Source organism: Stegastes partitus, unplaced genomic scaffold, assembly GCF_000690725.1.
Source record: "Stegastes partitus isolate 25-593 unplaced genomic scaffold, Stegastes_partitus-1.0.2 Scaffold204, whole genome shotgun sequence".
Classification (NCBI taxonomy): domain Eukaryota; kingdom Metazoa; phylum Chordata; class Actinopteri; family Pomacentridae; genus Stegastes; species Stegastes partitus.
Genome location: NW_007577935.1, coordinates 569,479 through 589,023, shown reverse-complemented (window position 1 = coordinate 589,023; position 19,545 = coordinate 569,479). Strand labels below are relative to the sequence as shown.

The 19,545-nt window shown below is 40.3% G+C and overlaps 1 protein-coding gene across 1 annotated transcript; it reads left to right on the top strand.

Annotated features, from left to right (window-relative positions):
* The first annotated feature begins 407 nt into the window (after window positions 1-407).
* On the top strand, window positions 408-11,902 carry LOC103356490 (serine/threonine-protein kinase TAO1-like). Its single transcript, XM_008280645.1, has 20 exons — window positions 408-885; window positions 3,660-3,908; window positions 5,073-5,144; window positions 5,247-5,348; window positions 5,467-5,512; window positions 5,628-5,724; window positions 5,833-5,946; window positions 6,056-6,147; window positions 6,380-6,473; window positions 6,574-6,655; window positions 6,779-6,946; window positions 7,074-7,274; window positions 7,470-7,598; window positions 7,936-8,172; window positions 8,276-8,404; window positions 8,540-8,743; window positions 8,885-9,124; window positions 9,496-9,708; window positions 9,865-10,047; window positions 10,734-11,902. The coding sequence occupies exons 2-20, from the start codon at window positions 3,777-3,779 to the stop codon at window positions 11,274-11,276; spliced, it is 3,078 nt and encodes a 1,025-aa protein (XP_008278867.1). The 5' UTR covers window positions 408-885; window positions 3,660-3,776; the 3' UTR covers window positions 11,277-11,902.
* The last annotated feature ends 7,643 nt before the right edge of the window (window positions 11,903-19,545 follow it).

Here is a 19,545-nt window from a genome sequence, read left to right as displayed (position 1 = left end):
GTCTGAACTGACACATAATGATAATAAACATCCATGAGGTATTTTAACTAAACTATCTCCTAAACACTGAGCAAACAATTTTAATGACGCAAATGAAAGTGCTGTTGTGAAATCATCTCATCACCACAGTAGGCGTCTCAACAGAAACAATGTGTGATCACGTAAGAAACGCATTTTTAATTGGAAGTATATTTATTGTGGGATACTCCTTTAATCCAACATGAGGGAAAGCTACACCACAATTGAATGTAAGGTTTTGTAAGAGATGAGTGATTCCTACATATCACCGGTGTGGTGTTTTTATGCTCCAATGTCTCCGCCTCTGGATGTTCTTGGGTCAGAGAGAGTTTACTGCAACTGCAACAGGCAGGGCGGAACTGCTGTTCGCAGTGTGTCGAAGAAACACGGACGCCCAGGCGGAGTTTAGCGACACACACTCAACTAAACAGCTCAACCGTTTAAATGCCAGCGTGCTAGGCCAAATCCCCAGCTTTCACCGACGACGTCTCGGACACCGCCGCGGCTTGTTTTCTTTTGCGGGTGTTTCGGAAGGGTGTTTGAACTTCCCTCACATTTTCCCCCCCAACGTATTTTCACGAAGGGAGGCGGCGGTGGAGCGCTCGGCAGCCATCTTTGGACCTGCCTGGGAGTGGGATCTACTGACTACTCTGGCACCCCAGTTACTTCAAGGGTGGGGATTTTAACCTACAGTTATACACGAATGTGCGCCTTATAATCGACTGACAGCGTGAAAAACCGCAAGAATTCAGCGCACGAAACCGCCTCGCCGGGGATGAGACGGCAGGAACACTTTTATAATCCCAAACTGTTTTGAATTACGCGACATTCTCCACGGCGCTGAAAGCCCTGGCCTGTCAGAAGAGGGTGAGTTTCGGCTAGCTGGCTAAGCTAACTTAGCAAACATCACACAGGTTAGCGTGCTAAGTTAGCATTTTTCTCGAAAATGACTCCTGAATGTCGTTTAATTCCAAGTTGCCTGTGTAGTTGCTCAACCGTTCACGCAGTAAACACGACGTGGGTGTTGCTTGGAGTGTTTCTACATATGACACGTAACTTGGCTAACGTTAAGTTTGGTGTGTAGCTAACATCACAGGCAACGTTGGCTAGTTGGGAGCTCCTGAAACCACTGATTTGTTTGCGCACGCTTGAGAATATTGTGAGATCTCTGCGTTTTAGACTTTGTTAGTTTGGCTCTCTCTTGTGACAACCTGAAACAGCTGTTGGAAAGTGACAGCTTTCCGCAAATCCCACCTCGTACACTTTCTAATTCCACTTGTGTTGCAACTCCAGTGAGGAGTTACCACAGGTAACTTAGGCTGAAACGCAGCAGGTAATACTGTGCTGCTGCTTTACCCTAGAAATGTGATTTTTATTTATTTATTTTTTGGTTTCATGATGGAATAACCATGACTATTTATGTTTTTTCTGAACAGTAGCAGTATTATGTTTACCTTCAGTGTCTACCAATCCTTATATACAAACTAAGGCCCATTTGCCATTAGCTCAGATCAATGTAGTTTAATGCAGGCCTGCACATAAACATACAGTGAGATTTGTTTTTGGTCTTTGACATTGGTGGTGAAGATAAAGGAAAAGGTGGTGGTTGACACAGTGTGATTCAGTGTTTATTGTGCTATGGATTGGAGTGCCCAAAGGAAATGACTTAATTGACCTCTGTCACTGTTTAAAGTTTAAATAGTGCTTTGATTTAAAAAACAAAAAAATGATGGTTGCTGTAATTTGTAAGGACACATTATCAGCATAGTGTGATAGATTTAACAACTTTATTTTTGTTGTCCTCAATTGCAGTCCAGGTATGAAGGCATGCAATTGCTGTTATGTCAAGAAAGACAGATAATCACTGGTCAAAATGCTCACCAGGGCCCATTCCTACCTCCCTATAGCTGTGCGAACAGGAAATGCTGAGAAATGCAGCGCAGTGAGGGCATACATTGGGAATTCCAGCCCTCCAGCTTTGTTGTCCTGTCCTGCTGCATTCTTGTGCGTGTGTGTGTGTGCGTGTTAGCTGGAACGCAAGGGTGTTTTATGAAGGTATCAGTTATCATCACTCACTTTTGTGCTCACGTGTCCACAGTTGAAAATCCTATCATGAGATATGACAACAAAGCTCATTCATGAGCAACAATGTAGTAAAGAACAATGGCAATAAAGAGGCACAGTCCCACATGGTAATGAGGCTTTATTTCAGGGCTGTGGCTGCATCTGTGTAGAATAGTGAGTTGTTCAGTGTTGTTGTGAGACAAAAGATGTCTGCTTGAACTGGGGGCTGTTTCTCCCAGGCTGGGAAAGAAGTCTTGTGACTCTAGCGTCAGCTCTGCATCTGTTTGCAACTGATCATCTGAGCCGCATGGACTCAGTAAACTTTTCTCAGTGATCTCTTACAGTCTTCATTTGTATTACAGCTGTTAAGATATATAAAACTCCTAAATAGTAATACATTTGAACTTGACAGTGGTGTTTTGGACTTAGACTTTGTTCTTTCATCTATGTAATTTTAAAAGGTGAAATTATTTAAGATTTACAAAAAAACAGCAAGTTAGAAAAAACACATTTTGCTTCATATCCCAAGTGATATCTCATCATATAGTTTTGTTTTTGTATGGCAAGTGTTTGTGATGAATTGAATCCACACCACATTACTATGGATATTTTTAGTGTTATTTATTTATTTATTTATTTTTACATTCAGAAAAAAAAACAGATCTCATTGACTGTTTCCAGTAATGTTTACCCAGGATATTACTTTTGGAAAGGCATGCTGCTTTTCATTTGTAATTTTTCCACAACAGATTATTTGTCTACATTGGAATATTGCGGCTGTGGGTAGGGCAAATAATGCCAAAACTATCAGCATGGTTACAAGCTGCCAAGGATAATTGGGAACTTTTTTTTGTGTGTGTGATTTTTATGGACTAACCCTTTAATCACTTGTAGGAAGATTATACAGTATGTACAGTGTTTGGTATGTTTGAGAGTGTGTGTTTACCAAGTACTTACAGGTTTAACAAGTAGTCCTGTCACTGGAATGCTTTGTTTCATTTCATGCTCCATTCACACAGTGAAGGAGCTTGTTGTTACCTCGATGTCTTTGTTCACACTGCAGATTGTCGACTGCAAGACAGTTCTTTGTATCACATCTGTCTGTCTACATACCAGTCACTGAAGGTGTGAGGCAAGGTTGTCAGGACACAGCCCACTGATTTCATTGCTGTAGTTACTATGGAAACAGGAGACTTATCTCTTGCTACCTCAGGATTTCCAACTGGCCATTCTCCACTTTTGCACCTGACATCATGGTCTGGCTCATGTTTTGTGTAGCCTTTTCTCACCCAACGGAGAGCTCTTATGCTAATATAACATGGTTAATATTGTAGCATACCATTACCAATGCAAAGGAACTTATTAGTAAAGTGGAGAATCCCACCCCAAAACATTCAAATTAACTTTGGAGTCCACTCTTGGAGAATATTTTACTTTACCAACATTCATTCATTTATCTTTAAAAGACAAAACAGGCTCTCCAATTTATACATGGGACATATGACTCCATTAAGTTGTGCAGCCCTACTGTTCTGGTATTCCAGTGTACTTATTCTTGGTTTTCTTCTTACTTCCAGCTCTGAACACATATGAAACCACTGTCCTGCAGATGAGCCACCAGTGGGGGCTTTCGCGTCGCTGTCGCAGACCCAGATAGTTCCTGGCGGCAGCGGCATTGCCCCCAACTCCCCATTATGCCCAACAGCAGTCGGGCGGGGAGCCTGAAGGACCCCGAAGTAGCTGAGCTGTTCTTCAAGGAGGACCCAGAAAAGCTCTTCTCGGATCTGCGGGAAATTGGACATGGCAGCTTTGGTGCTGTATATTTTGTGAGTATTTCACAACATAAGCACATGGTCCGAGCCTCAGGCCATGCTCAGTTTGACATCAGACTTGCTTCTGAGGAGGCTGCTGAGAAAATACAGCCTCCGTTTTTCATTTTAGTGAGACCACTGTGTTGGCACATAAGGGTCCTCTGAAGAACTAAGCAGTCGTTTGGATAGAGAAGTTAAATAGAAAGAATCCTGTGTCATAGAAAGGCATGGTAAATCAAAGCCAGTTTAGTTTTAAGTCACCTTTTAACCACAAAGGAGATCTTAGAGAAACACAAGGCAATATAAAAAGACAATATAAACTACAAATATAGGAACATAAATCGCTAACTAAAAGTGCAGTATAAACGTGTTTTAAACTGTCAGATTTACAATGTGAAGATATAAATATGCCAAAAGATTTCAGCTTTGTAGCCTTAAAGGTCATTTGAATACTACAGATCAATATTCAGATTTGTTTCAGAGAGAGCATTGTTATATAAACCACAAATCATTATAGGTTCTTTAAAACATTTTGGAATAATACAGAACTATTCTTAAAATGCAGCATTGTTTTAGCTGCACTGTATTCGCACGACAGCCTAAGACTTTGACGTCCAGTAAACTACAAATTCTACAGCGAAAAAAAACCAACTTGATATTTGTTGATATAGTTCTGATGGTGAGATCTGATATAAAGTCTTTGAGTATATGATAATTTGGGTGGGACCTCATGCTTTCATTCATTGCAGTAGATAAAATGGTTTATATAACATCTATAATGTGGATGTTATGTCTAAGCAGTTAGGAACATATCTTGTCAGTCAGATCACACAGAATTGTATTCATTAATGTTATACAATGCCATGTTGGTTCAACACAAAGTCACAGAGTCTACATTGTCTGAATACTAATGTGGAACATGTGGTTGAGTCTCTAATGCCGATTATGTTGTCATGTTGATTGAGTCAATAAGGTTTTGATGTTTATTTATTACTACACAAAGACACAATTTATCTTTACATGCATGTCATAAAAATACAATGGGAATCTCAAAATATTTGAATGTGGTACTTTTACGGTTGTCCATGTAGCCCGAGTCAATAAACTAAATTGTTTATCGCTATTAAAATTGTAGCGTGAAGATGACAATTACCACTGTGTAATGTGCTTATCACTCAGGCACGGGATGTGCGGACAAATGAGGTGGTGGCCATCAAGAAGATGTCCTACAGTGGGAAGCAGTCCACTGAGGTATGAAAGCATTCCCCAACCTGTCTTATGTAACTGACTTTTTAACTCATGAATGTTGTTTGTCTTGTTGTCGTGGTTCTATGAATTTTACTGTTTTCCCAGAAATGGCAAGACATAATCAAGGAGGTGAAATTCCTGCAGAGAATACAACATCCAAACAGCATAGAGTACAAAGGATGTTACCTGCGAGAGCACACTGCTTGGGTAAGATTCTGTGTTTTGAGTGTCAGTGGTGATAATATATGACTAAACTGCTTTATCCAGTGATTGATTAAGAGGGACAGAAACAAATTCACACAAAATGCTCTTTATTCCATTGCAGCTGGTAATGGAGTATTGTCTAGGCTCTGCTTCAGATTTGCTAGAAGGTGAGTTGAAATCCTTGAAGTCATGATCATTGTGCGAGGCTGCATGACTAATAGGAAGAGACGGTATTCTCTTTGCAATTGTCGATTTACATCACTGGTGATGCATTCTTTCCAGTTCACAAGAAACCTCTGCAAGAAGTTGAAATAGCTGCAATTACCCATGGTGCTCTTCAAGGGCTGGCTTATCTTCACTCCCACAACATGATTCACCGGTGAGCGTTTCAAGTGTTTAGGAGCATGCTGTGCACCAAGTGCTTATGCCCTGAGGCTTTCTGTCTTCTATGTGGCTCTGCAATCATTTCCGCTTATGTGTTCGACAGAGATATCAAGGCAGGAAACATCTTGCTGACAGAGCCAGGGCAGGTAAAACTAGCAGATTTTGGATCGGCCTCCATTGCCTGTCCTGCAAACTCCTTTGTTGGGACTCCATATTGGTATGTTACAAAATATTCATAATGAAGTTTGTTTTGGAGGACCTCTGTAGTTTTTAATTCATTTATTATTTACATATTTGCATTGTGCTGTTTGTGTTTGTTTTCTCAGGATGGCCCCAGAAGTAATTTTAGCTATGGATGAGGGTCAGTATGATGGAAAGGTGGACATTTGGTCTTTGGGAATAACCTGCATTGAATTAGGTACGTCACTATTATATATGGCCTGGTACGCATTGTACACTTGGACGTCATTTGCTTTTACATTGAATACATCCACACATTTCTTTTTATACATTTATAAACCTCCAGCCGGCATTAGGTTAGCTCTGAGTCATTCAATAATTAAATAACCTTGCTCTTTCTTCCTCTTCATATTTCTTCACATCATATGTCCTTAATGTCTCCTTAATGTAACCTGCTTCTTTGTTCGTAGCTGAGAGGAAGCCTCCACTGTTCAACATGAATGCAATGAGTGCCTTATACCATATAGCACAGAATGAGAGCCCTGCACTGCAGCCCAGCGAATGGTGAGTTCAGAATTCAATTTCTTAGTTTTAAACAAACTGACTCAATAAAAAATAACATTCTAAACTTTCCTTTTTTTCACATTTCATTTCTCAACCATAGGACGGATTATTTCCGAAACTTTGTAGATTCTTGCCTTCAGAAATTTCCCCAGGATAGGCCGAACTCTGAGGAGCTCTTAAAGGTAAAAATCACAAGAGGCTGTGACAGATTTCTGTTTTCATGGTTATTCCTTCTAACCACATTAGAATGAAGGATTTCAATACAACACGACCTTTTATGTTTGTTGTTTGTTTGTTTTTTTCAGCACGCATTTGTCCAGCGTGAGAGACCAGAATCAGTTCTAATAGATCTGATAAATCGAACTAAAGATGCCGTGCGGGAGCTAGACAATCTGCAGTATCGTAAAATGAAGAAGATCTTGTTTCAGGAAGCCCACAATGGCCCTACAACTGAGGCGCAAGATGAGGAAGAGGTCTGTCACGTGACTTTCAACCATTCCTAGCTTGCCTCTGTGTTTTTCATTTTATACTGTTGCGTCATCCTATGTTATAAAAGGACATTGTTGTAACTTGTTGCTCTCTGCTGTGTGTTATTTTTAGGAGCCAGAACACAGTGTGGGTAGGACGGGTACAGTGAACAGTGTAGGGAGCAACCAATCCATCCCCAGTATGTCAATCAGTGCCAGTTCCCAGAGCAGCTCCGTCAATAGCCTAACAGACGCAGGCGATGACAAGAGTGAGGTGGACATGGAGGGAGACCACACAGTGATGTCCAACAGCTCTGTCATACATCTGAAACCTGTAAGACTCCGCAATGAAGCCTTGTCCTAATTATGTGCTTTTTACAGTTTATAATTGAGTCATAGAATTGTAATCAAAGTTTCCTGTTGATTTCTTTCAAATCTATTCAGAGATATTATGTGGATCTCCTCTGTTTGCCATGAAATTTGTTGTTCTGTTAACATGTTCCTTTGTGCATTTTTGCGTACTGTTTAGGAGGAAGAGACGCGTAATGAAGAGTCAGAGCCTCACAACCGGCCAACTGAGCCACAGTCCCCTCCTGCACACACTCCACGGCCAAAACGAAACCGCGAACACTTTGCTACTATACGCACAGCTTCAGTGGTAACAACACAGTTTTTATACTTGGAAATCTAATATTACAATGACGAGAATAACTGCTTGTTAATTCAGCTAGCTGCTCATATTCCTGCTTGGCATTTTCCACATCCATGAGTTGACAAAAAGCAAGTCTTCTCAGATATTGTCCTTGTGATCACAGAATGCTTTTAAGGCTAAAAGTAATTTGCATTATGTAAGCAAAAGCAGGGTCATGAATTGGCTCAAAACATTTATGCATGGGCGCGTTTACATGGTACTCTTGCATACTGTATATATTGTTCTCTCAAACTCTTGTTCTTTCCACCTAACATCACGAAAATCTGTGTCTTGTGTTTGCCAGCTCACTCGCCAGATTAAGGAGCATGAGCAGGATTCTGAATTAAGGGAACAGATATTGGGCTACAAGCGCATGAGGCGGCAGCATCAGAAACAGCTGATGGCTCTGGAAAACAAGCTGAAGGCTGAAATGGATGAGCACAGACTCCGTCTGGACAAGGAGCTGGAGAATCAGAGGAATAGTTTTGCCCAGGAGATGGAGAAATTGGTCAAGAAACACCAGGGGTCCATGGAGAAAGATGTATGCTTTCAACTTATACATGTAGTCACTCAGTGTTTCTGTTTACACTGGCCATTGTTTTTCATAGATCAAACTGATTTTATTACATGTCTTTTTCAATCAGGCTAAAACCTTTAGTAATGATGAAAAGAAGTTCCAACAGCATATCCAGAGTCAGCAGAAGAAAGAGCTGAACAGCTTCCTAGAATCCCAGAAACGGGAATACAAACTTCGCAAGGAGCAACTGAAAGAGGTAAAGACTTTGACGCTCTCCTCCCATACACTGTTCCCCAATTGTGCCTTTCAGTTTACCTGCAGCTTCAAATAGGCATCAATTAGTCGTAGGAAATCAGTTCTACTAGTGACCTGTAATCCTTCTTCCCTTTAGGAATTGAATGAAAACCAGTCGACACCCAAGAAAGAGAAGCAGGAGTGGTTGTCCAAGCAGAAGGAGAACTTCCAGCACTTCCAAGCAGAGGAAGAGGCCAATTTACAGCGCAGACAGAGGCAGTACCTGGAGCTGGAGTGCCGCAGATTCAAACGGAGGATCTTGATTGCTCGTCACAACATTGAACAGGACCTAGTGCGAGAGGTCAGTACTGTCTCCTGCTTTGTATCCTTAATGTTACAAATTTTAAATAATTGCCTATTAAAATAAAATTTCTCCCTTAATTTGTCTTTGATAAGTGACTTTCTGTTCTCTTTGTTTGTCTCTCCATGTGCATGTAATTAGGAGCTAAATAAGCGTCAGACCCAGAAGGATTTGGAACACGCCATGCTTCTCCGGCACCATGAGTCCATGCAAGAGCTGGAGTTCCGCCAGCTCAACACCATCCAAAAAACAAGGGCTGAGCTGATCCGCCTGCAGCACCAGACGGAGCTCACCAATCAGCAGGAGTACAACAAGAGGAGGGAGCGAGAACTTAGGCGCAAGCATGTCATGGAGGTCCGCCAGCAACCCAAGAGCCTCAAGGTTAGAATAAACCTACAAGCATGCCTTTACATTAAATATAAAATAAAATGCTCTTGCAGGATCTGTCTATTGTGCAACTCACTATTTGTCAGAAAGGTCCAGTGGGCGAAAACACAGATCTATACATTTTGCATCAGAGTTAGGAATGTGCAGTTTTTACCTCTCTGCTGGCTAGGCAGATAGTTTTGAAAAATCAAGAATTTAGCCTGAACTATTTTTCCTATTTATGTAAAGCCTGATTTTCAGATTCTGCTTGCTCAGTCTGAGCCCCAAAAATGTGACAGACGTAATACGGATAATAAAGTTCTGTTTCCGTGTGATTTTCATTCAAAAATAGATAATACATTTAATCACTTTTCTCCACAACATAGTCCAAAGAGCTACAGATCAAGAAGCAGTTCCAGGACACATGTAAGATCCAGACCAGACAGTATAAAGCACTGAGGAACCATCTGCTGGAGACTACACCAAAGTCAGAGCACAAAGCTGTCCTTAAACGCCTGAAGCAGGAGCAACACCGCAAACTTGCCATCTTGGCAGAGCAGTATGACCACTCCATCAATGAAATGCTTTCTACTCAGGCGGTAAGGAATTTAGAATCCTCAAGTTGCAAAATAGGACTATTTAAATGCCGCCCAGTATTACATTTTGCCACCTCTATTGAATGTTTTCAAATCAGTAATAGCTGTGTATGTGTTTTACTCCTTGGATGCTCATTGTGATTGTCTCTCTGGACTTAGCTACGTCTGGATGAGACTCAGGAGGCTCAGTGCCAAGGCCTACGAATGCAGCTACAGCAGGAGCTGGAGCTTCTCAATGCCTACCAGAGCAAGATCAAGATGCAGACGGATGCCCAGCATGACCGTGAGAGGAAGGATCTGGAGCAAAGAGTGTCACTCCGAAGGGCCCTGCTGGAACAAAAGGTTCTTCTCTATAAATGATTCTGCTGATGAGATTTACATTGGTTGAATGTTGCAAGGTTTGAGTTTAGAGGCAGTTTGCATATAAAACCTCACACTTCTTTGAATTATTCTTGTGTATTAGACATGCTCCAAGCGAAGTTGGGCGAGGTTGTGTTGGGATTTACACAAGCTTAGTGAACTCCATGTGTTATTGGTGAAAAATGTGTAATGTCTCCATCCATAACAGATACATCAAAATTAACAGGAAAGAAGTGGACATTAATCAAGCTTAGTTTGTACATGTCTACTATATGCATTTAATTAGGTAAAACAGGTGAAAACTATTGTCAGTGTGTTCCATGTGCTGGAATTTCACTTTTAGAAAAGATATTTTGGCTTGTAGGAAAGGTGCAGTTGCTCTATTTTTTTTTAATATACTCAAGTGTCCCAGAAAGTCATATATTTGTGACCAGCTGATACAAAAGGAACAGTGGCCTGACATAAGGATGTGTCCACAGGAGGAGGAAGGAGAGCAAGACACTAATCTAAAAATGCATTTTCATATCAAGAGAAACTTTTCTTGTTTTCTAAAACCCATTTTCTACCTTTTCATTATGGTTTCCTACTCTGTGTCTGCCAGATTTGCACTTGTAGTGTTTGAGGTTTTTTTTTTTAAACTCTGTCTCATTCTGCCCTTCTTTCTATAGATTGAGGAAGAGATGCTGTCCTTGCAGAATGAACGCTCGGAGCGAATTCGGAGCCTGCTGGAACGCCAAGCCAGAGAAGTTGAGGCTTTTGACTCAGAGAGTATGCGCCTAGGCTTCAGCAACATGGTGCTATCAAACATCTCCCCAGAAGCCCTTAGCAATAGCTTTCCCGGTGCTCCAGGAAGTTGGAGTCACCATCAGCCGCAGCACCCATCTGGGAGCTCTCATGGGCCACACTGGGGCAGCGGCAGTTTGGGTGCAGGGTCAAGCCACCAAGGCAGCCATCACCACTATCACTCCAGTCCGGGAGGGGCACCTATGCAGCAAGGCTGGGGGCAGGGCATGCAGGGAGGAGGGGGTCCACGGCCGTGGGGCCACCCGTCATCTGGATCCCTGGTCTCTCGCAATAGTGGAGGTATCCAGAACAGCCCCCAAGCAATGGGGAGGACATCCTCAGGAGGGGCAAGGGGCGAGCAGGGCATGAGCAGGAGCACCAGTGTCACCTCTCAGATATCTAACGGGTCACACCTCTCCTACACATAGATCCTCCATCGACCCTGGAGTTAAGAGTTTGAGCGTGGAGATGTAGAATCCAACAAACACAGCAGGACAGAGTATTGGCTGAGCTCTGCTGCTCTGTCTCTCTGTCTCTCTCTGTGACACTTACCCTACCATTTCTCCCATGTACAGATGTGGATGTGTGATGAAATAAATGTTGCTCAGGTCAAAAGGGCTGGAAAAGGCACAGCCTGTCCTCACGGCAGTTTATCGGCACACATACAAATCCTTAAATTTATGTTACATAAGCAACTTGAGTGTCAACATGTTACTCCCATTTGTTTTTATTTACAGTTCTCTCCTACGGAGGATTTTTTTTAAAACATACGTTTGTGCTATTCACAGCCATTGCTCTCATTTTGCACATGAAGCACTGTTAAAATGCCTTTGACACGTGTTAACTATGTCCTTAGAAATGTGGTATCAATCACAGTAAACTGAGTTACTTCAGGATCCTTCCCCTCCTCCAATATCCCCATTCATACACAGTAATACACTGGCCAATCCTCTGACGGTGGTTAAAATCGCAGCAGCCCTAACTGAAGATGCTTTGCTGATGTGATACCAGCCTGCTGTAATGGTCATTGGGATAAATTAGATGCCTCCTTTTATTCAGTAGTTGTTGTTTTTTTTTCATGTATGATTTAATGGTCATCAACCAAAATGACACTTTACAAATTCAGAGCCAAATAAACTAATCTTAGCTATTTCAGGCATATGCTACAACACTACTACAGTGCCTTTTAATACTTTGACAATTGAAATCAGTCCTGGATGTTTATAGTTGAACATTTTTAATTTTAGCATTTTCTAATCAGTGCTAGTGTATGTTTAGTTTAGCCTGTTTTACCACGTGATTTTAGTTCCAGACTTCCCTTTTTTTTTTTTTTTGCAGATTATTATATTTACAGTGTATGCAGTAAATATGTTTTAGGTCTTATAAATACTGAGGAATAGAACATTACTTGTGCATATCAGTAACTCTATTTTTATGTCTTTGGGTGGTACTCAAGGGGTACAATGGGAAACCCCTGCTTTACAGAGAATGTCACTGTACTTGTTCACAGGGGGAATTGTGAGACAACAGGAGAGTCATTGGCCTTCAGAAACAATCCTAGTATCGATCTGTTTTATTTTTATTAGTGCCTTTTAAAACTGCTGCCTTTTTCAAAGCACTTTATACAGCTAAATGTGTGTAAAATTTATATTTGACTTCTTTTCGCGAAGCACCTGGTGGATGAATGTTTCATCGGTACGTATGTAGTTAAGTTGAGGAGTCAAACTTACTTGTGCTGTGATATTTTTTTTTTTTTTTTTTTTTTCATCGGTACGTATGTAGTTAAGTTGAGGAGTCAAACTTACTTGTGCTGTGATATTTTTTTTTTCTTTTTTTAGGAGCAATTTCCCAAGTTACAGACATGGCCTAGGGTAAGGCAGCCTCCTATATGTGAGTGAAAGCATTATCCCCTGTTTTGCAGCTGTTACCGCGTTTTGAAATTGTTGCTGTTGGTTATCTCCTGGGTGTGTTATGCTGAATTTTGATTGAATAGCGTATGTGAGGATGCTGCAGGCTTTTTAGAAATGTTTTGGCCGTGTTTTTTTTTATTATTACAAACTAAACTGAGTAAACTGAAGAGAGTCTATTACGTGCAGGCAGGTAGCTTAAGGTACTTGTCATGACCATGACAGCAGGCTTGGCGCTACTAAACAAAAAAAACACTGTTGAACCATGTCGGGACCCAAATTAGCACCATTTAAAAATCTAAAAGGTGCTAAGGTATAAATGTTACAGCATCTCATTAGAACCTAAAAACAAGGGTGACAGAATCAAGATGACATTGTTGCATTGAAATGTAAAACTGATTCAACCCACACGCTTAAAAAAAACAGCCAAATGGAGAATAAATGTGGCAAGAAGCACTTAGGTATTCCTTTGACAGCTCGAGCAGTTTCTCTCTGAATCGTATCTGTTTCTGCTTTCTCCCTGTCTCTCTGGTTTGAGGTTGATAATATGTCCCTGGAGAAGTACGTGCCCTTTTAACCTTTTAACAGCATCTCCGTTCAAGCGAGACTTGTCATCTCCATACAGAGAAAATGAAACACTTCACTTACAAAAGGCCTTTCAGAATAACTCTCCAGAGATTTAAAATATGCTCCCCTGAATCACAAAGCTGGAGTTAAACATTCATATGTGTGTTTTTTTTGTTTGTTTGTTTTTTTAAAGAAAAAAATGTAAAAACTAAACTTGCATTTTAAGAAAATAATTTCTAAAATTAACTTTATTTAACTGACAGACCACACTGACAGGAGCAAACCTTTCACTCTCAAAGTTAAGGTGGTGATGAGTTTTGTGGACATTCCAAGACAGTCTTGGTTTTGTGTACACAGACAGAATGCCTCATATTCACACATTTACTGTCATCTCCTTTAAATGCCACGTATGTAGTCGACCGGCCATCTCTGAGCATTACCACTGCACATATTTTTCCCCCCATTCCACTCTGATTCAGAGCCTCTTTTTCAGATGCTGGCTCTCTCTGAATGTTGTTCTTTGATATATTCCTATCACGTTTGAGGACACAAAAATGCTGGGATCTTTTTTTTTTTTTTCTTTCTAGGTTGGATTTTAATTTTCCGTATGTGTATATCCTACCTGGAAAGTCATGCATTATATCAAGTTACATATGGTTTGGTCCCAAAACTTGTGTTGTTGTGTTTTTTAATGCCAACTGATTAGTTCCAGCTACTGTAACACAGCAGGTTATATTCATCATTTCTTTTCTGATTTATTCATATTTGGTGAAGAAAATGAGAATGTATTTATCATTATTGGATTCTTACCATAAGTCAAAGGCCAAGGCCGAGAGTTTGAATGTCAGGCCAATCAAACCTCACATACATGCCAACTTCAACTTTATACGAACACATTTTGTTCACTTTTATGTCATGGGTTGTGTGTGTGAGGGAATCCGGATATTGTCGTCAGTCGTAAGACCTCTCCACCAGCCTGGATTTTTTTTTTTTTTTTTTTTTTTTTTTTATTATTTTACTTTTAACTTTGATGTCAGATTTTGTCCTACTGACTGAAAGCATGTGGGATACTGAACGAGAATCGGCAACAGAAAATAGCGATCCTTTCTATGGTCAAACACTGTGCCATACCTGAGTTGCCAAGCCCAGATACCACTGCATTTGTTTCATCTCCATGGTTTTACCTATCATCGGGCTGACGACATGAAATGTATGAAACATTAAAACAAGTTGGTTCTGGTCTCGTGGCCAAAGTAAAAAAAAAAAAAAAAAGGCTTGAAAAGATGATGGGGTGACAGGCAAATTATGAAAAGATATTGCATTTCTTTGAAGATGTCAGTATTCTTTGGCACATTACCACTACAACTCATAAACCTGTATTAAAATGTATAGATGGTGGAACTTGTTATTGAATGTCTGAGAGATTATGAAGATACTACATAAGAGATGGTAAAGTACTAAAAGTGGATTTAAATTGTGTAAAAAGATTGATAAAACAAAATAAAAATAGGATCAAATTTACTATATTGTTTGTATTGTATTTACCATTGTGTTGGCAGAGGGATATTGAACAGAAATCAGCTGTAATAAAGTAATTTTAGTATAATTCTCCTTGTGTATTTTTTTTTTGTTTATGCTGTCCTGAATACATAAAGTGTGCAGCTTTAATTTGCTAATACTGATCCAGCAGGAGACTGCAAGGTGGAGCAGTTGGTAGCACTGTTGGTGGGGGCATCGGGATCTTTCTGCGTGGAGTTTGCATGTTCTCCTTGTGCAGCGTGGGTTCTCTCTGGGTTCTCCGGCTTCCTCCCACAAGGTCCAAAAACATGTTGAGGTTAATTGGTCATTCTAAATTGTCCGTAGGTGTGAATGTGAGTGTGCTTGGTTGTCTGTGCAGCCCTGTGATAGACTGGTGACCTGTCCAGGGTGTCCCTTGCCTTCGCCCTAAGTCAGCTGGGATAGACTCCAGCCCCCCGCGACCCTGGTGAGGATTAAGCGGTGTATATATAATGGATGGATGGATGATCCAGCAGGCCACTCCTGTTGCCACCCCAGCTCTGATATGTTTATTCACCACAACTCTGATTTCCACGTTTGAGTGAATGCAGCTATGGCCTCTAAGCACATGTAAAAGTCAATATTTGATTAGTTATCGTTAGTCTGGGACCTGACCGTAAACATCACAGAGTGCAAAACACAGTTTGTCTGCCTTTAGATGACCTACAAAGATCTCACAGAGAACCTTTGCAAAGTGAAGGTAATGTGAGTGAGCTTCACCTTGCTTTCTTTTCAATTTCACACCAATACAAACTTAAATGAAATATAACTTTAGTGCATTTAAATCTCTATTAATGACGCTAATATATCGATTCTGGTTTTGGCAAAACATTAACAGGAACTGTTGTTTGTTGAGTTCCACCAAAGCTGGATATCGTTTTACTGTAAAAGTTGGATCCATTCACTCAAGTCAAAATATTTTTCTGTCATATCAAATTATTACTATTGTTTCTTTTAGGGAGACTTTTCCATTTCACAGCAAAATATTTCATATTGATGTGTGTATAGATGCATTATCGAATGTGATCTCTCTAATTAATATATGACCAAAATGTGGCAACAGATGGCAAAGTCATCATAATTAGATAAATCATCATCATGCATGAGCAGAATTTTGATCCACTCCCCTCAAATGGAAGATTTCCTTTCATGGGCTGTTTTTAAATGTGGCCTCCCTGATCAAATGTCAAACATGCCTGTACTGGTCGGCACATAATTAGATCATTAGTCACATTTACTGTAAAATAGGGACGCAGAAAATGTCTTAACTCTTATATTGATCTAGCTTCTTTTTTTTTCTTGTAATACTGTACATTATACAGTTCCTGAAACTCACATGGCATTTTCAGTGGCTCCATCTTCGGAGGCGCCACTCGGCCGCAGAAAAGGCCTTGACCGGCCCTCTGAGGATCCGCGGACCGCAGCTTGGGACCACCTCCATAACTGGTTCCAGAAGCGGAAATGCATGCAACGTGATATGTGACGAGCATTGTAAACAAAAGTGAATGTTTAGCTCGCCTGGGAATGGAATGCCGTCTCAAGAGTCATTATTGATTTGAGTGAGTAAACAGGACTTTAACACCATTAAACCTGCACAGCTAACTCTGTGTTCGCCCCGTAAACAATGTGGGAATATGTGATAAATGTAACGGACGCTGTGAAATTATGGGTCTTCAGTTTGCTCTTCTCGTGTGGCTAAGCTAACTTCAACCGACGTTTCACTTGCGGAATATTTGCACTGGTAATTCATTAATCATTTTAAATGTAATTATTTCTGTTAAAGTCCGAACGTGGTGGTTAGCTTTAGTAGCAACACAGTATAGCTAGCTGGCTAATGTAGCTCGACTTTAGCTAGCAAGCTAGCAAGCTTATTTATATTTCGGTGACGCCAAATAATTAGTCTCTGCATCGTGGACATCGAAAAGGTTGTAACGATAGTGCAAGGTTGGTTGATGTTAGGTCACATAATTATGTATCCTGGACTGAATATCTGTCGATACTGAACGTTAACAGACATTTTTGGATGTGCTAACTTTACTGCAAACAGCACAAGGTGTGAGGTTAGCTGCTGTATATGCACAAACTTTTATAAGTGGGATTTTTCATCAGTTTTACCATTTCTAAGCTAGTTAACCTGGTCCATATCTGTTGTAAATATTTCTGTCATATATCTGCTACAAACATGCAATACCTACTTATTTAGGCTTAGCAATATTATAATGCTGAATTCCGTATTGCTGTAAACATTGAACAAAAGATGAGGGCAGCATGCAAAATGATTTGTTTTTTCAGACTGACAGAAAAAGTTAAACGTCTGAGTTCTGTTGTTCTTATATTTAGCCAGTCATGCACAAAGTGTTTTTTTTTCACTGTAGCTGACAAATTCTCAACCACTGAGTTTATCCAAGCTCTAGTAGCTCTAGTCAGGTGTGGCTTAAAAGGACAGTGATCAGACAGTGTGACCAGTACACAGACCCTCCTCTATCCAGTATCTGTAAAAGGTCACCTTAAAATGCAGCTTTTTTTTTAAATGATAGGATGCCCCAGCTGATAAGAGAAAGGATGAGAACAGAGCTGTTGGCATGCTGGATGCTGGTGTGTCAGTTAGGGCTGTAGCCAGACAGCATGGTGTGGCTATCAGTCTGCTGTATGATGCTCTGGAAGGATGTGTCCGATCAACCAACCATTCACCGAGCTTTCCACCCGTTTCTGCAGCGGTCCTTTACCATCTTCTAATACTTGGCCCTCCTCCTCTCTTATACTTTCTCCAACTTCATCTCCCAGGGCGTAGTTAGCTCCAGTAAGATGAGCTGTTTTGTGGTCTCAGATACTAAGATGATGTTTGGCCTCAACGAGATCTGAATATGTGATGGTATTTTTTATCAGCCCATCCAGGACAACTGTCCAAAAAAAACAACAAGAAAAAACAGAAATCAAAGCGCATGTGTGTAAATCATGATTCCATAAGGTGCCACTTATTTCTGCTGCATGTCTGTTGTCCTTACAGAGCTCCAGGATGTTGTGTGAAGTCCTGCTGTCGTCGCTATGGTTCCTGTTTGTTATCTTCTGGGTCGAGACAATAAGTGTGTGGCTGTTTCTGTCAATGTTTTACCAGGACCGGGCCTTTTACCACTGGGGAGATGGGTAAGAGATGGCGTTTCTGTTGTTCTGTCATCACACATTTATAATAGTTTGTTAATCAGACAAAAAAGAAGAAAAAAAATACTGCTGCTATATATGTTCCTAGTAATTCTCATATTCCTTTCAACATTCTGAAGATATTTCTAGTGTTTCTAAAGCTTCCTTTTTTGTTCTCGTCAAGTGATTCTGATTGTTTCTTCTCATTTGTATCGCTTTTCTCACTCACTTTAATCTATGTTTGTCTTATTTAACAGAAAGTGTCTCATTTATTGTCCTGCTAACAACTAATTTGGAAATCGATGCCGAGAACAAAAAGTAGAATAGTATTGATTTGAACGCTAAAGGGCAAAATGTATTAAATAAAATTAAAACGTAGATGTTATGAGTCCTCAAGTCCTGTCCTGAATCAATGGAAACCACTTAAAACCTAATTGACAGTAACCATTATGGATTAAATGCTGTCAATCATCGGTTAGTCAGGATTTTAAAAAAAAAATTTTTAATGGAAGCGTTTGTTTGGTGTTACAGGGTATTTGCAGATGATCCTGGACAGATGATCTACATGTTGAGCAGGTATATGAACTCTATCTTGACTCTAGTAACTGGGTTTTTAACACTTTGTTTTAAGGTATGAACTGTGTGTAGCTGTTTGTCTAATCTGTCGCCTCTTTCCACAGAGTTGATAACCGCATGGAGACAGAGATGCAGACCTGAGATGAAAAAAAAAGATCAAGAAGTCCACTGAAAGGACTCTACATAGAAGACTGCTGCAGTTATGTGACTAAAGAACATACGATGAAAGGCAGTAGCCGTTTTTCCTTTGCACTGACTGCCTCGCATGCTGTTCACAGTCCACCATTAATAATAGGTGGTGGAGTGGTGCAGCATGAGTGAGGGCGCAAATAAGATGTCGATGAGGTCCCCAAACATGTGTGCATCACACCTACAGCTGCAGCATTTATATTTTCACTTTCTGATTTTGGGGAAGCAAAAAAATCTTGGTTGACAAAAGATGAGTTCAGGGCATCTTTCTTTTGTTTCTTTACTTCGTACTAAAGTTCATCTTGATACTTGCAGTAAGATGGTGTTCTGATCATACTGTCATCACAGTTATATTTGTGTTTTCAAATATCTGATTGCAGTCAGTCTGTTACCCGTTAGGAATATGAATGTTACTAACAATTATCAGATGTTTGGTGTATTTTTGATGCTACAACCTTTAACGATGAGCTATTTTTTCATATCGGATGCGGTGGAGCAATGCACTACAGTTTAGAATAGATGCTCAAAAATACATTACTTGTTTGAGGATTTTAAAAAATATATTTTTCTCACTAATAATCCTCACCTACAGTAGATAAAGTGGAAACACTATTTGAAGGACTCAAAGGTTCATATCATCCTTGGAAATACTCCTGCTTCTAATTTTTGAGAACTTTTTTTTCCATATCCTTTATCTGCAGCTGGATTTTGCTCAGTTGTCTCCCTCTAATGAAACATATTTCATGCAGAAGTCACGTCATAG

Bases quoted from the DNA above. Each gene is read 5' to 3' on its own strand.
- LOC103356490 (XM_008280645.1), top strand. From the start codon at position 3,777: ATGCCCAACAGCAGTCGGGCGGGGAGCCTGAAGGACCCCGAAGTAGCT. The intron at 5,947-6,055 runs GTATGTTACAAA...TTGTTTTCTCAG, and splicing joins TTTGTTGGGACTCCATATTG to GATGGCCCCAGAAGTAATTT. The intron at 6,656-6,778 runs GTAAAAATCACA...TGTTTTTTTCAG, and splicing joins ACTCTGAGGAGCTCTTAAAG to CACGCATTTGTCCAGCGTGA.